The sequence below is a fragment of the Thunnus albacares genome, chromosome 5, assembly GCF_914725855.1.
Source record: "Thunnus albacares chromosome 5, fThuAlb1.1, whole genome shotgun sequence".
NCBI lineage: Eukaryota > Metazoa > Chordata > Actinopteri > Scombriformes > Scombridae > Thunnus > Thunnus albacares.
In genome coordinates this window covers 32218753-32239331 of record NC_058110.1, presented here as the reverse complement: position 1 = coordinate 32239331, position 20579 = coordinate 32218753, and the positions used below count along the sequence as shown (strand labels likewise).

At 41.4% G+C, this 20579-nt stretch overlaps 1 protein-coding gene across 9 annotated transcripts in view; it reads left to right on the top strand.

The window, feature by feature from the left end:
* Positions 1-20579, top strand: part of LOC122982487 (nucleolar protein 4-like) — a 189760-nt gene that overhangs the window by 105311 nt on the left and 63870 nt on the right. For all 9 annotated transcript variants that reach the window (XM_044351811.1, XM_044351815.1, XM_044351814.1 and 6 more), the window contains one exon: positions 11569-11722. In XM_044351811.1, coding sequence (XP_044207746.1) covers positions 11569-11722 — 154 coding nt within the window. The remainder of the gene's footprint in view (positions 1-11568; positions 11723-20579) is intronic.

Here is a 20579-nt window from a genome sequence, read left to right as displayed (position 1 = left end):
CCGCTACAGTCATCAACATCATCATCATCATCATCATCATCACTGTCAATCTGTGCGGTGTGGCTTCCGCAGCTGAGAGTATCTGACTCATATAGGAGAAGAAAACCACCACTGAGTTTGTAATGAGTCTCATGAGGAGAGCTTGAGTTACCTCACACTCTTATTACTTTAGTTTTATTCATTTTTTTCATTGTGCATTTTAAGTTAAAGAAGACGTATCGTGCATATTTCCAGCTCTATATTTTTATTCTGGAGCTCTACTGAAATATCTTTGTATGATTTCCAGTTAAAAACTCTGTTTATCTTATACTGGCCTACTGGAGCCTCAGTCTGTCTCAAACAGGATGTTTTAGCTGCCGTCTCTTTAAGCCCCTCCCCCCAAGTAGCCCACTCTGCTCTGATTGGCCAGCCTCAGTAGGTTTCCTCCAGCTCTTGAGGCTACGAAAACAAATAAAAGTAGCAAGATTTCACTTCTTTTTCTTGTTCTTTACTCAAAATGTCGTGCTTTAGCCAAAATCCAATCTGAAATATGCAAGTGGACAATGCAAACAACTTGTGGAACAACCTTAGCAACAAAGGTTACCAACAGACAACCGTTTGTGGGCATGTGATGAACAATCTGACGTCAGCTCGATGGGGAAGTAGAGCTAACTTTCTCAAATGGAGCATCATAGGAGGCAGAATTCCTGGCTTTTGAATTGAAGGCAGCATTTTTATATACGTTCACCTCCAGTTTTGGAACTTTGACCATGTTTAACAGACTTCTGACATCATAACAGTGTATAAATGACATAATATCCCCAAAAGCATGATATGTCCCCTTTAAAATAAAAGTAGACGTACAGAGATTCATACAGTCAAATACAGTCAGAGACAAATAGAGTCTATAAATGCTTCAGCCATGTCATGATTTTGACGTAACACAAAAGTACTGCAGCAAGTTAATTTTAAAGTAACTTTATAACAGAATTAGTTATGTTCTGAGAACTTTTAAGCCACTTATCCCTGCAATGTTCAGGGGTGTGTCTCCGCATACATTAAGCACATGTAGGGATTTGTTCTGTAATTAATTCTCTTAAGATACAGACAGAACCAATGACAAATGTACAGAGAAAGAGAGAGACAGAGAGAGAATGACAAACGGAGATAGAAGTGTGTTATTGAGCCGGTCGGATCGCTACAAACCCTGTTTATGTGTTAATCTATCAGGCAGGGACGCTGCTGTTCATCTGTATGCAGATGAGGAGAGCTCATTACTGAGACCATTAATAAACAACACACACACACACACACACACACACACACACACAGTAAAATAGACTTTTTGCTGTCCTCAGTTTGGCTGACTCGGAGAAAATGGATAAGAGGAGAAGAAAGAGGAGAAGGAGGATGTAAGAGTATAGCGGTGATGGGAGAGAGAGGAGACTGCTGCTGGGCAGATAGAAATAAGCACCTGTTTGAACTGGTGATTCTTCACAGTGCTAAATACTGTAGTTGTAACGCTTGAGGAGGAAATTTAATATCCATCAGTACATATCAGTAACCCAATTAAAAGATAAAGTTGGTGATATTCTGTATTTTTCTTCACCAAACCTTCTTCCATCCACTGAAGATGTAAATCCTTAAAGATGAGTCGCACCTTTATGAAGGAGGACCCAAAAATTAGCAGAATTGTTTTAAAAAAATTGTCATTATAGATCTTTCAACTACTCTAGTTGACATGTGATACACTTGTCTTAGCACTTCTTCCATTTCTGGAGACATTTTCTATTGTCATCTTTTTGTCACCATGTCCTGGATTTCCTCCACGGTGGCAAATCTTTTCTGTTTTAGTCCCAATTTTAGTGTCGCCAAGCTGAAGCTGTACACTACCTAGCAGCAGATATGATAACTACAGCCTACTCCTGTGCTATCAGTGGCTTCTGGCAACTTTTGGGTGCCCACTCGTATAGTTTCATTTTTCAAATAAGGCTCAGTAATGTCCTAACCACATGTTTGAATGTGAGGAGCTTCAGAGTCTTTAACTGATGAACTTCTATATTTTTTTACAGTCACAGATCAGTGTCTAAATGCTTCGCTTATTGAGTCTGAGGACAGTCTCCCAGGTTTCATTGTTAAAACTGAGTGTTTAGAGAAAAAAACAGTATTGCAAAACTAATCCAAAGTCTTTAGGGCGACCCTTCATACTCCGGGTGGTGACGTGCAGTTCACTATGGAGGAGACTGGAGGGAGGGGGGGGGGCATTGTTTCCAGTAAGGCATGTCCTCGACAAAATGTAAAGGATGTAGGTTTGTTAGCGGCCGTGCATTTAGAAATCCCCCGACTTCTGTAGGCAGAGATCTCTGATTGTCTGGTATCACAAGACTAACAAATTCCTTGAAAAGACCAAAACCAAGGATTTGTTGTTCTGTTCCTCAGTACTTTCCTCTCCAGCTTCTCTGTGGTTTCAAGCTTCAATCCCATTGGTTCCTCCTGAAGAAGTAAATCTTTTAAAAGTACATAGTTTTGTTTTTAAAAAAGGCTTAAACAGCTGGTCACTGTAGTTTTTAACAAACAGGAGGAAATAGTGCATTTGTTGGGGACAAACATACACATTTGGTGCTTTAGTGAGTATTTCTAGCAGCAGGACAGTGTGTGTGTGTTGATGGTAATGAAGGAACAAGTCACCCAGTGCAACAGTTTGCTGTCTTTACTGATGTGTTTTTAATAGTTTTTGGACAAACATGGAGCTCTGTGGCTTTACAATCACAAGACTTAGTGTGCTCAATTAAAGCTCAATTAATTGATTGTTTTAGGGGTTTGATGGGAACAAAAAACACCTGCTGCATTCTGAAACAAACAAACAAACAAAGCATGTTATCAGGCAAACAGAAATAGATGATATGTTACATTAAGTTACCCAGAATTGTTGTCAGCATTGTTTCAAGTTGTTGCTGGTAATATGTACTCGCTAATTCATTTGAGTTAGAAAACACCCATTTATTTATTTATAACCTCAGAAAATGCACTTCACAATGTTGATGAATGCCTCTCCATTCATAGTAATCATCTGCTGCGTGTTGGTTACAGCAAATCATCTGAGAAAAGAAGTGCTGAGCTCAGTTTCTCTCTCAGTAGGAGAGAAGACGAGCTTTCTCATGACTTCGTCAGCGCTCGTTTTCCAAGAGTCTTTATGAAAAGTGAAGTCAGACAGATTTACCATTAGATATAGCTTCCACGGGGGTTTAATTTGAATTCTCTATTCTTCGGTCCTTCACCAGCACAACAAAGACGTGTTGGCTAACCAGTGATTATAGCGTTGAGATTATATGGTAATTGAAAATGAGGTAGTGTGGGCTGGTGATGATAGTAATTGAAAAAGAATTAAGAGTAGATTAAAATAAGGTCTCATTTGATCATTTGTCAGAGTTGATTCATGTGCCTGGCTGTGGTGAATTAACAGCCTCAGAAATAGCCTCTGAGCTGATTAACATGCCGAGCTGTAAGTTCACAGGAATCGCTCGCAAACTCGCATATCTGTAACAGTTTTGAAATTGAACGGTCTGGAATGTGAGCTATGGAAATCTGGAGTACGGCCTTTTTTTTTTTTTTTCTTCCCCCCCTTGTGGAATTACATTTGGCTGTGAAGCAGTTATTAACCTTCGTCTTGAAGCCTGGAGCAGACTTTGTTTCTTGGATATATCAAAGGGGACATTTTCTGCACTTTTCCAGGTCTATATTTTTATTCTGGGGCTCAACAGGAATATCTTTGCATGATTTACAGTAAAAAAAAAAAAAAAAATCTTTATTCATCTTATACTGGTCCTTTATGCAGCCCCTCAGTTCAGCCTCTGACTGAAACAGGCCGTTTTAGCTCCTGTCTCTTTAAGGCCCCGCCTCCTGATAAGCCTACTCTGTTCTGATTGGTCAGCTTCAGCTTTGGTCAGAGTTCACTTCTGTTTCTCATTTTTTTTTTACTCAAAATTGAAACTTCTCAAATACATCCATACATGTTTGAGCCCAATGACCGATCTGAAATATACGAGTAGACAACGCAAACAACACCTTAGCAACAACCTTAGCAACCAAGACTATAGATTAGATGTCCGTCCGTACGCACAAACCATGGATGTATTATAAGAGCTGGATATCGGACTTAAAATGGCACCCATTCAGTCCTATAGGAACTGCTCGCCTGGCACATACGCCAAAAAAAGCTTCTAGCTTCCGGGTTTGCTTCAACATTGTGCGGCCCACTGAATATGCGCAGTAGTGTTTCCCCTGCTGGCCCCGCCCGCCAGCTCCCGCTCGGCCCAGAGACTTTACATTGTGATGACATCACAGATTTTTAAATCGCTTTTCTCGCTTCGAGGAAAGTTTTACAAACATAAAACCTCCAAAAGTTCATAATAGAAAGAGTCATAATTACAATGGTGGTCTATGGGGAAAATCCTTTTTGGGCCGCAGGGGGATTTTTTGCTGCAATACCACAAGTGGCCACTGGGAAAATTTGGCTGCAAGGCTGAGCGGCGGCGCCCTATCCAGCTCTTATTATACATCCATGGTACAAACACTCTGACGAGGAGGAAGTAGAGGTAACTTAGTATTCAGAGCAGGTTGGAGCCCTGGCTGTTTCTGCATACGTTAACCTCAATTTTTGTAACTTTGACCATGTTTAACATAGACATCCTCACATATTATAACAGTGTAAAAATAACAGAAAATCTCCAAAAAAACATACGTCCCCTTTAAGTGCCTAAACATTGTTTCAGAAAAAACTTAACTAATTTCAATGGACCACACTATAATTACTGACTGATTGCATTTTAAAGAATTATAATAACACATGAAAATTGCAGCTGACTGTGTCCCTGTGCAATTAGTTGCTTCTCACAGATGACAGATTTCTGATGATTCATATTCAGTGAGCAGCAATAAAGCTGTATTCAGATGCCGTCTTTTTATTTTTGATCTGCTCCACACAGCTGTGTGTGTGATAAAATTACTCTGAGGCATGTGAATGTCAATCAGTTAACAAAGTTGTCATGAAACTGGAAACTTTTCTGAGCTTCAATCAGACGCACTTTTTTTCCGCATGAGGTACTGCAAAAAAAATGGTGTGCGAACAAATGAAACGTAAAATTAAAAAAAAAAAAGTATGGATGAATAGTTTTATTTTAGTTTGTCTGGACATTTACTTGACTCATCTCCTCATGGATTTAATCATTTATCAACGACAAACCAAACATTCCAGCGTGTAAACCCGCCAGGAAGCAGACGGCACAATACATTAAGGTCATAAACATAAATAACCTGCACATAGTAACTGATAAGATCAAGTGTTATGAGGCAACAGTAAAAGTAATCTTAGCAGCAGAGCAGCAGTGATATCTATGCAAGAGTGGAAAGAAAAGCTAAAAAATATCAAAGAGTTGACTTTGTATTCAGGGGAAATGACATTCAGTCATTATTATAAGGCAAATGAGTTTGAAAGGAATGAGTTTGGATGATAGTTACTAAATAAACTCACCATAAAGTCCATTCAGTGTCTGTTTTAGAGCTTTCTGTCATATTACACAATGTGCTTCAGCAGACGGAGTTTCCCACTTGTCATGGATTTGTAGATTTCCATCCCTGTGAACACTTTAAAGGATTTTACACATCAAAGTATGTTTACTGGACTAGGCGAGTACCGCTGCGTATGTTGAAGTTGTATAAAGCCTTTGTATCTCTCCAGAGAGAGCCGTGTGAAATCTGTTAAATTGCCTCAAGTGATGTCACTCGAGTCGGCGTCGGCTACGGGGGGCTGACGACTACAAGTTTGAAAAGTCAAAACAATCCGGGAGCAGCGAGGTTACCGCTCTTCATCTCTGCTGGGGCTAGCAGCTCCAGGCTACATTAGCTGCTACGCAACTGTATCTCTGTCCAAACTGTTGGTGGTCGGGTTGCATTGTGGGTAACGTAGGCGCCAGGGTTTGACAAGGAAAAAGAATGCATGAATCTCTTTGATTCTGTCCATTGTGAGTCATATCAGTTATAGGAGTGCAATGATACGTCAGAGGAGGAGTTGTTTAATGACTTCTCACTGATGTTAGCTTAGCCAGTGTGTGCCTGCTTTATGTTGGAAACAGCAGCTGACACGGAGGCTGTTCTGGAGCTTTTGATCATATCAGACAGTTTTCCTCAGCAGATGGAGTTGAATGAGACTAACAGTAGATGTGACTTCTGTTAGTTACTCTGCACAGACACATTGTCCTCTTGTCAGTTCATACATGGTGTCAGATGTGTGTTGCAGATATAAACTGTGGCCTCACAAACAAGCAAAAACGCACCGCGTGATGACGCAGCTCTACGATGCGTCGAGGGGTAGGTGGGCGACACCAGTGACTGCTTTCGCTCTGGATTGAAGCAGCCTTTCTGATTTTAATGACACAGCTCTTTGTGCAGCTCGACTGTCTCCAGAACTACATGGATGCTTCCCGTTTATTGCCTGCCCGGCTGCAGCGAGGAGGCTAATCCAGAGCGACGAGCCCGGGGAAACTCCTCCTCTGAGAACGCTCTTTAATGGACAGATATGGGTCAATGCTGCCACATAGACTCACTGCAGGAGCTGCACAGATAGTTGTGTGTGTGTGTGTGTACAGCATACAGTATATAAAAGGCTTTTTTCTTCTTCTTTAAATGGAAACTATGGAATCCCCTGTAGTGCTTCACCTTTTTTAAGTGACTTTTAAAGAGCGCAGATGAAGATTTTCTGTTAATTTAAAGAGCAAAACACAAGAGATGTGGTTTGATTCATGCTAGTTTATGATCATGCTAATCAGATGTTTATAAGGGGTAATAAAAAAGTAGAAAGTATTTCTTAATACTCATGATCACAGATGTTTTCTTGGGTTGAATGTGTTGCCAGCTGTTCTAAGATGCCAGTTTCAGGTTAAAAGATAATTATAGATGAATCTGGTGAATATCAGCCACACATCTGCCAGCGTTTATCTGAGCATCTCTGTTGGTTTCACCGTCAAATTATCACCAAATATCGACAGATATTTCCTATAAATAACTGTCCGTTTCGCCCGTCTGATCGCTGATTGATGTTCAGTGTATACTCAGTTTTGTGAAAGCTTTTCCATTTTCACTGTGAGACATCTATGATGATTCTGTCTCTGGGGAGAATTAATTCACTGCACGCTGAGGGACGTGTTTCATGTTTACAGAAGCAGAACAGTCGTCAATTTGGAAGAAATAGAAAAAGGAAACACGGATGTCTTTACTCTTACAGCACGTCAGGGAGGAAAACACCCCAAAAAACTGCACATTAGCAAATAAACCAGACTATTTTAGGCTGCATGATAACAGATTTCTCCCAGTTTGTGTGTCTGTGTGTCAGTAAAAAAATAATAATAAATAATCAACGTTGCTGTTTCTACTCTGCACGCTGAAACTCATTTGAAAACAAAAGCTTCTTATTTTAAATCTGGAAGTGAGTGTTCAGGGGAAAAGATTAGGCTTTATCTAACTCTACCCTACCCACAAACCTCTCTGTGAACTTAATGACCTCCCAGAGTTCCTTGCACACCTCCCCATCCAAACTCCCATGATCCTCTAGTGCCACTTAGAGAGCAGAGCAGACAGTTTGTGTTCAGATTGGTTCCTGTTGTTGATTTCACTGCACTGACGGTCATTTTCTAAGTATAATGTTTCATGTTCTACAGTAGAAATAAAGTGTATAGACTTTATGATTAAATATAAATACTTACATATATGTAGGCCATAGAAATCCCAGAGTGAAAACACATATTTTGCTTTTATATGCGAGTCTGTTTCTTTTTGCTTCGTCCAGGTCGACGTTTTCTTCCCGCTGCAGAGCAGCTCTCATTATTAGCAGAATATTTTCTCACCGTCATGTGAAGACTCTTGAATTATGCATCGTACTCCCGCTCAGAGTGAAGGATGACATGTAAAATGTAAAATAAGCAGAAAATCTGACCTGGGAATATCTCTCGTTAGCGTGTTTGTTGTTGTTTTGTCTTGTTTTGTGTCATCGAGGGTGTTGTTGTTGTTTACCTGTCTGTAAAAACTTTGTTTCTAGCAACATCAGTAACAGGAAGAGACCGGTTAGCATCTTAGCTCTCAGGTGTCACTGAGGTCTTTTTCCTTCCTTCTGTTCAGTGTTTGCATGTGTTTGTGTGCTCGTGTGTGTGTGTGTGTGTGTGTGTGTAATAAAAGGCAGTTGTAGCATTAAGACCTCATTACTGAAACTGCAGGTAATAACAGCCTTACTGGTGTGTGTGTGTGTGTGTGTGTGTGTGTGTGTGTGTGTGTGTGTTTGAAAGACCAGGGATAAACAGAAATGGGTTTTTTTTTTTAACGTGAAGCAAATTTTCACCCTCTACTTTATTTATATTCTGTGTTTATTCACCTAAAACAGCCAATTTAACAGCTGTACAGATGTTAGCTGTAGCTCACAACATGCTTTATGTGACAGCTCAGACTTTGACCGATCTCTGAACTGACCAGGAACTCCACTTCTGTCTGTTATAGAGCGTTTTAACCACAGGAACCAGGGACTGAAATTAATTCCTATATGACAGTCTGTCCATCCGTCCATCCATCCATCCATCCGTCCGTTTTCTTTACCGCTTATCCTCTAGAGGGTTGTGTGGGAGCTGGAGCCGGTCAATCACAGGGCTATACATTTAATATAGAGGACAGACAACCATTCACACTCACATTCACACCTTTGGGCAATTTAGAGTCACCAATTAACCCAACCTGCATGTTTCTGGTCTGTGGGAAGAAGCCGCAGCATAAGAAGAGAACGTATGCGTGTCCAAGCTGCACTGCACCACCGTGACGTCCCTACATGATATGATGTACATTTACAGGACTGAACGTCACTGATTGGTTGGCTGCAACTTATGAAGCTTCACACACAAAAAAATGAAGTACTGGTTGAATACGGCATCAATATTAGAGCGAGGGGTGGACATTTTTTGATTTATATTGATGTTAAAAGCAAAGTTCAGCTTTGTTGTCGGCTTTCTGACTAGTTGAGAAAAAAAGTAAGATAAGAGAGAGAGAGAGAGAGAGAGAGAGAGAGAGAGGGAGGGAGCAGTGGCTGAGAGAAATAACTGAGTGAACAATCAGATTGTTTCATTGAGGTTATGTTCTAAAGTGGACATGAATAACCATTAAACTCTCAGCAGATCGTACAGTCGCTCTGAGTTTTCTTCTGCAGGTCTCCTTTACATCTATTAACATCACATCTCCGGAGAACAACAGCATCACTCTGTGTTGTTGTTTCCTCTGTGTGTTCACATGTCAAATGCCTGATCTTCACTGTTCTTCAGCCATAGACTGCAAAAAAAAATATGGACGTAGTCACCGTGACGTCACCCATTGGTTTGTGAACTGCCGTTTTGAAGCCTCGAGTGTAGCGATTTGACCATCGCCATCTTGGATTTGGCCGTCGCCATGTTTGATTTTTGGAGCCAGAAGTGACCATATTTGAACGAGAGGGTGGAGCTGACCATAGCGCTAGCTGCTAGCTTGGTTAGCTAGGTGTATATACAATCCATGGTTAACAGTGATAATGCTAATGCTAATGCTCATTTCCACTAGCGAAAAACAGGCCAAAAACCATTAAAACAAATTGTACTAACCGGAAAAAGTGATCATCCGACTCATTGATGGGTCTTTTATTACAACCAAACGCTGAACCAAAGACTTTTTTAGGCGACCACAATGTTACGATTAACTTTACTGAACTGAAAACACGCTGTGAAATAGCAGCAGCTACGCCTATACGCAATGGTTATGTTACATAAGCAACGTTGTCGCCGTGGTGGCGACTTGTCAATCACAACATAGCCACACCCTAAAGCTCACGCTGCTTTATCGTCAAATTTAAATTAAATGGGACCATAATTTACAAAATGAACATCATGCTGTATTGAAGTAGGGTCATTTTCTCATAGACTTCCATACAATCAGACTTCTTTTTGCAGCCAGTAGAGTCGCCCCCTGATGGCCGTTAGAGAGAATGCAGGTTTTTGGCACTTCCACTTTGGCTTCATTTTTCAGCCTCGGAGGTTGCCGCTTAGGTGAGGTGGAAAACGCAAACAGGAATTCACAAAAAGGACTTTTAGTTCCCAGTTTAGTTCCTCTGGTTCCATATAGTTCCTAGAATGGTTTGGTGTTATATGTTATATTTTAATGCACAGACGCTCATCTTAATTTGCTCCAACTAGATCAAAACCTGATCTTGTTACGTCATCTCTGGAATTTCCCACTTGTCACATTTTCATGTAGAGAAACAGTGTTATCTCTCTTCTGATGTAAATGTCAGTTTTGTAGCTTTTTACTGGAAAAAAAAAAAAAAATCTTGTTTCCCACAGGAAGAGTTGCATTTCAGATTCCCGGAGTCTTTGAGTTAGGAGGCAGACGGCACAGAGTTGAGAGGAAAAACATCTCAGTGCGATGTTCTTGCTACCAGCGAGGCCTGCAGGTGCTGCACACGGAGCAGCAGCAGCAGCAGCGGTTGACATCTTGTGTTTGATTTGCCGTTTGTCTCGCTCGTTTCTTGTTTCCTCTGATGTTTGGGTTAAACTGGCGGAGCAGCTGTCGTGGCTCCTGACACCAGTGAAGCGGTAAATAAAGAGATTTAAAATGGCTTAAAACAGCAGGTAAACACAATTTCATTTATGAGAAAGTGGTTAATCTCAGTTTGGATGGATTTACAAGGAACGACATGCTGAGAAGAGAAAATATCTTCTGTTTGCAAAGGCTGACGTAGTCTTCCTCTTCATGTCATGTTGACTTAAATAAAACAGTTTGCTCAGTGATGATGATGATGCTGCTTCACACCACCGTTACTCTCTTACAACACCTCTGCTAGTGAGGAAACATCTCTTCAACACTTCCTCTGTCATCATCTACACAAGTCACATGATGTCAACATATGGCAGCATTCATTCACAAAACATTACACTTAAACTTATGATCTATTTGATTGATTGTTACCTGTTAAATGAACTGATTGATTGGTGATAATCAGGTCCTTGTGGAGACGGTTTGTGAGCTTGATGTTGATGTAAGAGTTGCTGAGATTCGATGTTTTGTTCTTTCAATGAATCTTGAAGATTCACATTTGTTAAGTCAAGTTTAGCATCCGATGCGTCCTCAGTTGGCGGGTAAACTTATCTCCAGCTGTTCTCCATCTTGCATTCTTCTGAAAGCCTTTTAAAAGATGTTTTATCATGACAAGAACACAAACTGTGAAAGACTCGACATTTTTGTGAATGTTGAGAACGATAGAAACCAGATATTACCAGTAAATGTTGTGCGCTCTCTAACTTTTTCACCCTGTTTTAACCTAAATATCACCACGTTCTCTCCCCTGCTGCTGGACTGTTGCATCCATTGCATTTCTCTGTGGATCAATACAAGCTAAACGCCTTTAATATCAACTATTGTTGGTCTAATTTGACTCTATAATCCTATTGATCTATAGAGAATCAGCAGCTCTGATACAGTATGATAAATATAAAGAATACATTCAAACGTGTCTGTTTCGTCTCCTCTGGACAGGATGACAGTTCTCTGAGCAGCGAGGAGGAGGCAGAGATGAGCGAGCCCACATGGCTAGCGGCCGATCTGGGAGCAGCGTCTGACCTGAGCCCGCAGAGCCGAGGAGAGAGGATGCGCCACAGTCCCCAGAACACACACAGCAAGGAGGACGACGGTAAGGAACTGCTCATCCTTTCATACGCCGCTGCCGCTGCTGTTGAATGAAAATATTGCTCTTCAGGAAATAAGAAGAACAGATTATGTTGTTGTTTTTTTTTTGTGATTAGAGATTTTTTTTCAAAGCATAATGGATCCATTATCTTCAAAATTAATTTAGAGGTTACTGAGCAGCATCTTAACATCAGATAATGAGACATAATTAGCCTCTTCCAGTGTAAACACGGTGTCTTACATCGCGAGCCGCTGGGTCGGATTTGAAGAGGAAATCTGCTTTATTCCTCAAATTACCTTCAGAGTTTTCAAATGACACCAAATGATAGGAGGAGAGAAAAGCAGATGTAAAAATATATCTTTATTTATACTTTTTAGTAAAATGAAAGAGAAAACATGGAGAGACACCATGACCCTGTTTACACCTGGCATTAACATCCGATCACAAGTGGACAGCAGCTCTAAATACAGGCGTCACATTGAGGACAACAGTTTTTAGTTTTGCTGCTCGACATGATGAGTTCAGGATTTATCAGGACGGCTGCTTTACTCACAAACACCATGAACCTGGACTGTGTGTATGTAACAGCTGACCTACTGGATGTGTAGAAGAACACAGAACATTAATTAACATTAGATCCTGACCAATGCTGTCAGCGTGTCGGAGATTTAAATAATCAATGAAGTTATGCTGCTGTGTCTTATGCTTAAATGCTCACAGTGTCTCTGAATGGAGAGATGCAGCTGAGAGGAGATCACTGCATCTCTCTCTCTCTCTCTCCCGACGCGGAATATTTATTTATATCCTGAATATTTATCCTGTTATCAAACAAGTCAAACACAGCTTTAATAACGAACAAATTTGGTCTTGAAAAGGGAAATGATGTCCGTGTTTATTTGCATGTAGAGCCATGAGGTGAGATCTGATCACATGTGGTCACTCATGTGGAGACTCATGTTGAAACCAGGTGTAAACGGGGCCTCAGTTGGGAACAACTGGGAACTTTATCTTTATGACTAGAAGCAACAGGGTCAGTGGGAAATCTGGTCTTTTTGTAAATACCTGAATATGGATTTGAGCCACTCCCAGTTGAGAAGGCGAGCAGGATTAACATCTGAGTTGTCAGTCGAGGGCAAAGCTTTGAAACGGCCTCTTCGTGATGTATCTGCTTTCGGTCAAACATGGCTGCTTCAAAAGTGCAAAAAGTGGCACAAACTTGTGTTAAAGCATAACCATAACGCAAAAATCAAGCTTTAATTCTGACAGACATCAGCATTAACAGTACGGTTTTTGTACCTTAATGATGCACAATAACTTAGATCACTTCATCTCTCCATCACTGTTACTGTCATTCCTCAAATATTCCTGAAGTTTGAGAGACGTCTCCTACGCAGGAAATATCAGAGACTGTGGAAAGTAAAGGAGGTTTATGTGTAAGATGATGTTACAGACGAGGCACGAGCAGCAGATAGTGTGTGTGTGTGTGTGTGTGTGTGTGTGTGTGTGTGGTTTTAATGCACATTCAGTTTATCAGATGCTGGTTTTGTTTTGTTTTTTTTTCAGCCCATTAGCAGTGGACTGTTTGATCTTTGAGAAAACAGCAATAACAAGCCTGAAGGGATTAAAATGATGAGATTATGATGGTTTATAGAAGCTCTCTGACTGGTTGAGCTGGTTTTTGGAAAGACCATCAAATTTTATTTCGAGGTTCCGGATGAAAACCTCTTTGCTTCCTCTTCCTCTCTCTTTCTATCACTTCTACCATCTCATACTACACACACACACACACACACACACACACACACACACACACACACACACACACACACACACACACACACTACTTTGCTCTCTCTTCCTTCCTCTGCAGCCATAAGACAATCGTATTGTTTCCTAATGCTGCAAGGATGCAATGCAGCAATTACCTGCCACTGTAACAAGTGGGATGTGTGTGTATTTGTGTGTGTGTGTGTGTGTGTGGGCCCTTGCCATGTATATTTGAATAGTACTGTAATGCACTGTATCCAATACTGAGTCACTGTGTGTGTGTGTGTGTGTGTGTGTGTGTGTGTTTGTGTGTTTCTGCTTAAAGCTGTTACTGAGCAAAGACAATAGGGAAACAAGCCCAGGTGTGTGTGTGTGGTGTGTGTGGTGTGTGTGTGTGTGTGTGTGTGTGGTGTGTGTGCGCTGATGTGAGCGGAGTTGACGGTTCAGCACCAGGTGGGAGTAAATGTTCTGACCAATCTCCATCAAGATCTTTGTGTCTCTGCTGCTCCTCCGGTGCTTCTGCTGAGGGATGAGAGATGATGAAATGAGAGCAGGAGGAATGAAAGCGATGAAGGTGAAGAAGAGAAAATAGGTTCTGCAGATTCTCTTTTTATTATTATTATCATTTAGTGAGCATCGGTTGCTGTGGTGTCATGTTTCCGTCTACTTTTACATCCAGTTCTTTCTTTTTTTGGGTTAAACAGAACCAGTAAACACATCACTTCCTGTGAACATGTTTCTCATTCAAGTGAATGAGAAGATGTGACCAAACTTTACTGCATATACTCAATATTATTACTAATGTTTTTTCTTTAATACATCTCATCTACAATTATGAGAAATATATTATTCACAGTCTCACAGTTACAGAACAGTTCAGCACACCTGCACATCAGTTTCCCCTCACTAAACTCCTAAATCTGAATCTTCTAGACACTTGTATGTTACTTCATGCACCTGCAAGCTGAGTGTTAAAGCACTTTATCTCCTTGATGTGCATGTACTGTCGCCTGGATTGCACCTTCCTCATGTGTGGCTTTGGACAAAAGTGTCTGCTCTAAATGAATAAATGTTCATATAACAGCTCACATGATGTTTTACCTGTAAGACTCCTTAATGTGATATAAAAACATGCGATTTTCACACAGTCAGAGAAAGTGCTTGGTAGTAGTTAATAAAAGTTATAAAATCCTGCTGTAGCACGGAGTGTCTCTCCTGTGTGTCTGCTGACAGCGCTGTCAGTAGAGGAAGTCACGCTAACGTTGGGTTCAGAAGTAGGTTATCAGACTTCACTAACAGAGAGCGGAGACTTCAGAGACTCGGTTTGTGAACGATGTGACTTCTCAACTGATGATTCAAATCATCAAAGCCATAAACATACTTTTTTTGTAATTTGTCATCATGTTTTTCAGCTTAATCGGACATTTTCACCAGTTTACCACTTTGAAACTGGATTCAGTGTTTCTGCTGCATCCTTGTTATATCATACAGACTGTAAATATGAACAAATCAAACAGGAATAACTGTTCAGTCTTGAACTTGTAATTAGGGAACAAAAACTATGTTGTTAAAGTGCATCAAAACCTTGTAAAGAGGAGAGCTGCTGGTAGATTTTCTGCCTAAATAAACTTTAACTGTAGCAGCAGGAGATTAGAAACAGGAGTCATTTTGTAATTTAATCTGTAAAGGTTTTCAAATAGTGATAGCAAATCAGAAAACACTAATATATAATAAATAAATGGTGTGTTTTAATCAGATTGGAGGACTTGTTGTAACTGGGGGATTTCTGACGGTTATCTCTCATTTGCCAAAACCACATTGTCTAAAAACTGGTGTCAGAACAGCTGCAGGTCGACCATCAGCAGCAGTAATTGATGCAGCTATGAAGCCCCCCCACATACTGTAGATTATATCTGGTGAAACTTTATACTACAGTAGAAGTGACTTAAATCACATGTTTCTATCTGCATTTCTATGATGTAGCTCCCGACTAAAAACCAACTAAATATTATCTAACAAAGGTTTTCCTCTTCTTTCACATTATTAACACATATGGCCACATCAGATACAGACTGAATCACAGATCAATCAGTGATGTGAAGTCACATGTAAGTTGGAGGATGAGAGGGGAAAAAAGGAGCATCAGGTGTATTTTGACGTTTCACAAAGACTGAATGGAAATCAAGAATAGACTGAAAGAAAAACCATATGAAGGAGGTGAGGAGGGAGGAGGAGGAGGAGGGAGGATGAAGAGAGATGGGGGTTGAGGGTAGCTGGGGGGAGGAAGAAAGCTGGTGAAAGACGTTGAAAGAAAGACACTGGCATGAGATAAAATGACTGGAGATGAGATGGTTCGGTTGCATCATGGATGGATGGAGGGTGGAGGGACGGAGTGTGTGTGTGTGTGTGTGTGTGTGTGTGTGTGTGCGTGCGTGCGTGCGTGCGTGCGTGCGTGTGTGTGTGTGTGTGTGTGTGTGTGTGTGTGTGTGTGTGTGTGTGTGTGGCTACAGCACCTGTTCATACTCTCTCCGTTTGGAAGGAGATACAGAAACACTGCAGCTCAGACTGGCAACAGTGTGCAATAACTGGAGCAAGCCAGTTATACTTTAACATACTTTGCACTTAATGCATTTTACATAACAGTCTAATGTTTTTAATAAATGTTTATCTGTGCTTTCATTACTTTTATTTTATTTTGTCACATGCACTCAGAGGTTTCTGCAGCTCCGTCGTCTGGAGCGACGATGATAAATCTCTCCAGCCTACAGATCTACAGTAGGTGGCGGAGTGTATAAGGCCTTGTCATTAAAAGGTCAGCGTTCCCCTACACCTCATATAGAAGCCAGGAGGAGAGGTTGTAGGCGTCCAAATGCCACAACACTCAAGAGGAGCTTGAGAGGCAGAGAGTTTGAAGTGCCTTTTCCTGCTCAATTAGACTCCAATCCAAGAAACAAGACAGCAGCAGGCAGCACAGTCGTCCTGTTATTCCTCTAATGTACCAGAGCGGAGGACGTAGAAACACGCTGGTGTTGGGTCAGCTGCCGAGGCTGGAGCAGAAAAAAAATGGATTTAAAGGATGAGGGGGGAAATGTTTAAAACTAAAAATGAATTTGTGAAAAATAAAGCAAAGCCGTAGATATTGTTTTTTGGATTTTAAGTTCAGATTAAAACATGAGCTTCCTGTCATATACGGTCCGAATCGACCTGCCGGTTTTTGAAGTCCTAAAGATTCATCAGTCGAGGCCGTCGAATCGTTCAAAGGCCATTAACTTAAATCTGTTCTGGCGAGTATAAGAGGACTTGTTCTTTCTAAACGACGTCTTTTCAGTAGTGCTGTAAAATGACCGCCTCTCTTCTGAAAAAGGTGCCTGAGAGCATCGCCGGTCACTGTTGCTATGACACTTGGTGAAATCTGTTTTAAGTGCAGCACTCTTTAAAGTAAAAGCTGTAATATTTTTTAACTTTTATCGCTGTCTTCCCCCTCCCACCCCCGCCCCCCCCCCCCCCAGCGTTTTAAAGCCCACTAAACTCTCAGAGCGCGCAGTGGGGGAACTGGCGGCGGCGGCAACGGCGGCAACGGCGGCTCTTTTCCTCTGACAGCGAGGAGATGGAGGAGCTGCTGCTGCTGCTGCTGCTGCTGCTTCGGTTTGAACACGCAGCCAAAGAGCTTGTGGTTGATCTGACTCCTAGAGTTAATATCAGGTGGGTGTTTTTTCCTAACCAGCAAGCTGTCAGGGCATTTAACTGGAGTAGGCAGCTCATTTCAGCACAGCAGATGGTCCACACACACACACACACACACACACACACACACACACACACACACACACACACACACACACACACACACACACACACACACATGTCCAGCTCAGAAAGCAGCTACTAAATCACTTTTAAGAGCTTCTGACCGCCACCTCGCTTTTCTTCTTTTCTGCTCCACTCAACTTAATAGTGACAGCTGAAGTGAAAAGCTCTTACTGTATGACGCTTCAGACCAGGCAGTTTGAAACCTGCGGCTCGTGGCCCCGACTGATGAGTTCAGGAAAAATGAGTGTTGAAAGTAAAATAGCCAGCGGTCCTGCAGTCTGATGAGCCGTGTGTCTGACCGGGAGGTTATTGAATGCGTCGCTACCTCACTACGAGCAAAGTTTCAGTTTTTTTTGTTGCATTTTATGATAAATGACCAGAATGATCCATATGTAATCATGTGGGAACACTTTAACATAGTTTTAATGGCAAAATGTATGTTAGCTCTGGTTATTTGTATTTGTTGTATTTCTATTAGGGGTGTGCCCGAATACAAATACGTTATTCTGCAAAGCACAGATAGTGGGTTTCTTACGAATATTTGTTTCATACAAATATTTTTAAAATTATTTGTTTTCGGGAAGAAAAACTATCTCAGTGTCTCTCCTCTGCTCCACTGTTACGTCTATCAGCAGGTCTTAACGAGGGGAGTCACATCCACCTGCTACATGATGCACATTTCCTAATTCCTAATTTTGCTGCCTTAACAAATACAGATACAAATACAAATACAAATACTGGGCCCTCTGCATGTCCCCACGTTCTACACCACATGAAGCTGGATAAATACTTCTATTGCTTGCTAGCGGCTAACCGTTGCCGTGCATCGAGGCTAACCTTGACTCGAGCTGTCACTGTGAATTTATTCAGCTAACGCTATAGGATCCAACCTTGGACAGAACTCATACTGGCCAGCAGGCGAGCTGGGTCACCAGATCTGCTCGCACTTGCATTAGATTCATTTCATGAAGCTTATATCCTGAGAGGCTGCGTGTGTGTGTGTGCGTGTGTGTGTGTGTGTGTGTGTGTGTCTACTCCTCTCCACATCACTCTGTCTCTAAGGGGCCACGCTCTTTAGAAGTGGCCCCTCCACTGCCTCTCAATCCCCGGCCAGCGAGCGTCCTCTCATCCCCCGCCCGAAGCTCCAGAGAAACATCAGATCCCCTCCGATCCCTTGACCCCCCCCCCCCCACCCCCACCCCTCCACCCTCCGCCCGAGAGGCTCCCGTCTACTGTCGAGCGGAGCAGAGTGCCAGGCCTCCTTTTCCTGGAGCCTCTCGCTCCGTAGAAAGGGGTTAGCGATAAAGAGGGCTCGTCAGAAGATGGAGGTCCTCTCCGCACGGGAATGAAATGAAGAGAGGGCAGGAAAAAACCAGTGGAGAGGGTTGAGAGGGGAATGGAGAGAGAGAGGACAAGAGGGATGTGTAGGAAGGAGTGCGAGGAAACAAGGAGAACAAAATGGCGGGAGGAGGTGGGGAGGGGGGGGATAGATAGTCCAATATATTGATTAGCTGACATACTCAGCTTGACATCGTCTGCGATTACCGATGTTTCAGAGATTCCAGTAAAACTTGCCTCCCCTCTTTTTTCTTTCTAATGGAGGGAGTGACAAGGGGGAGATAGAGGGAGAGAGACAGAGACAGCGGGTCAAACAGATTAGTGGACTCTCATCCTGACATCCCAGCGTACCTCTCGTCTCCTTCGCTCCTCTCGTCTCCTCTCATCTCCTCTCCTCTCCTCTCCTTTTCTGTCTCTATCCATCCATCATTTAATAGACAAGCTTTCAGCCCTTCGCTCTGTATTCTGAGTAGATCACATAAGGGGGGGGGGTGAGGGGGCGGTCGGTCTCTGAAGATGACTTTCTTATTCAGCAATTTACTGCTTGTGGTGAATTTTCTGTCTTCTCATTCATTCTGCCACTTTTCTCCTCTTAGATGCACATCGTAATCTTTTGCTGTCATTTTTGAACGTTTCCAGTCGGAAGACGTCCCATTTACAATAAGCCGGATAATCTCTATTACAAGAAAAAACTGAATAATATATGCAGGATCTCGTGGTATTATCTGGAATACGGAGCCGTACACACAGCTAATCCCAAATAAGACTTTAACCGGGATCGCAGATATCCGCGCCGCGAACGCGTTCGTCACAAGAAAAGAACGTCGTCACCCGGTGTTTTTTTTTTATCTCCATCTATATCCTTCATCAGCAACAAAGGCAGACAATAAAGACAGATAGCTGATTATATATTCTGCTCAGAGCAGAACAATCAGGAAATGGTGTCAGTATAAGAGTGACAAGCAGGCGGTTTATGAAGACGGACTCATGGCGGGTTCACGGTGATCTCAGCTGCAGATCTTATTCGACTGTTGCTGATTATTATGTTTTACCACGTGGTGTTCCACAAGGCTCTGTTGTGGGGCCGCTGATTTTATGTACACTTCCTCTAAATGGCATTATTCACAAAAACAATATTCATTTTCATCATTATGCATAATATATATATATATATATATATATATATATATATATATATATATATATATATATGGCTTTATGCACCTTCTGCAATAACAAAACACTTGAATGATGTTTCCCAAGTTTGTGACGCACTTCCCTTCAGTTTTTGTTTTTAATAAGGCTGCAGCTAATGATTATTTTCATTATCGATCAATCCGTTGATTGTTTTCTCGATTAATAGATTAGTTGTTCAGTCCGTAAAAAGTCAGAAAATAGTGAAAAATGTCCTCAAATGTTTTGTCCCCAACCCAAAAGATATTCAGCTTATTGTCTTAGAGGACTGGAGAAACTACAAAACATTCATTCATTGGAGAAGCTGGATTTAGTAGGATTTGGAAATTCTCGTCTTAAAAGATGAGTCAAAATTATTATCAATTATCAGTTTAATAGTTGGTAACTAAACTAAAAACTGGGGAAACTGATGGAAATTTTGCTCATAAACGGATGAATTGACTTCCGTGTACAAATGATCTTTGTCTTTGTTGTGGGATTATTCATAAATGTTAAAAAAAAATGGAAATGATGTAAACACACGGTGTCTTGAAATACAAGTCTAGATGCAGAACTTTAACTTTTCTACTGATGGTTTGAGATGAAAAAGTAGATTTTCTGAAAAGATTCGACGGTCTGGATCGACGTGTCTCATAGAAGTATTGTGTGATTGATTATGATGTTTTGTATATATAGTAATTATAGTGATGATGAAGTCATGTACTGGAGAAGTTTTCATTTCGACTGGTCCTTTAGTGACAATAAGAGACAC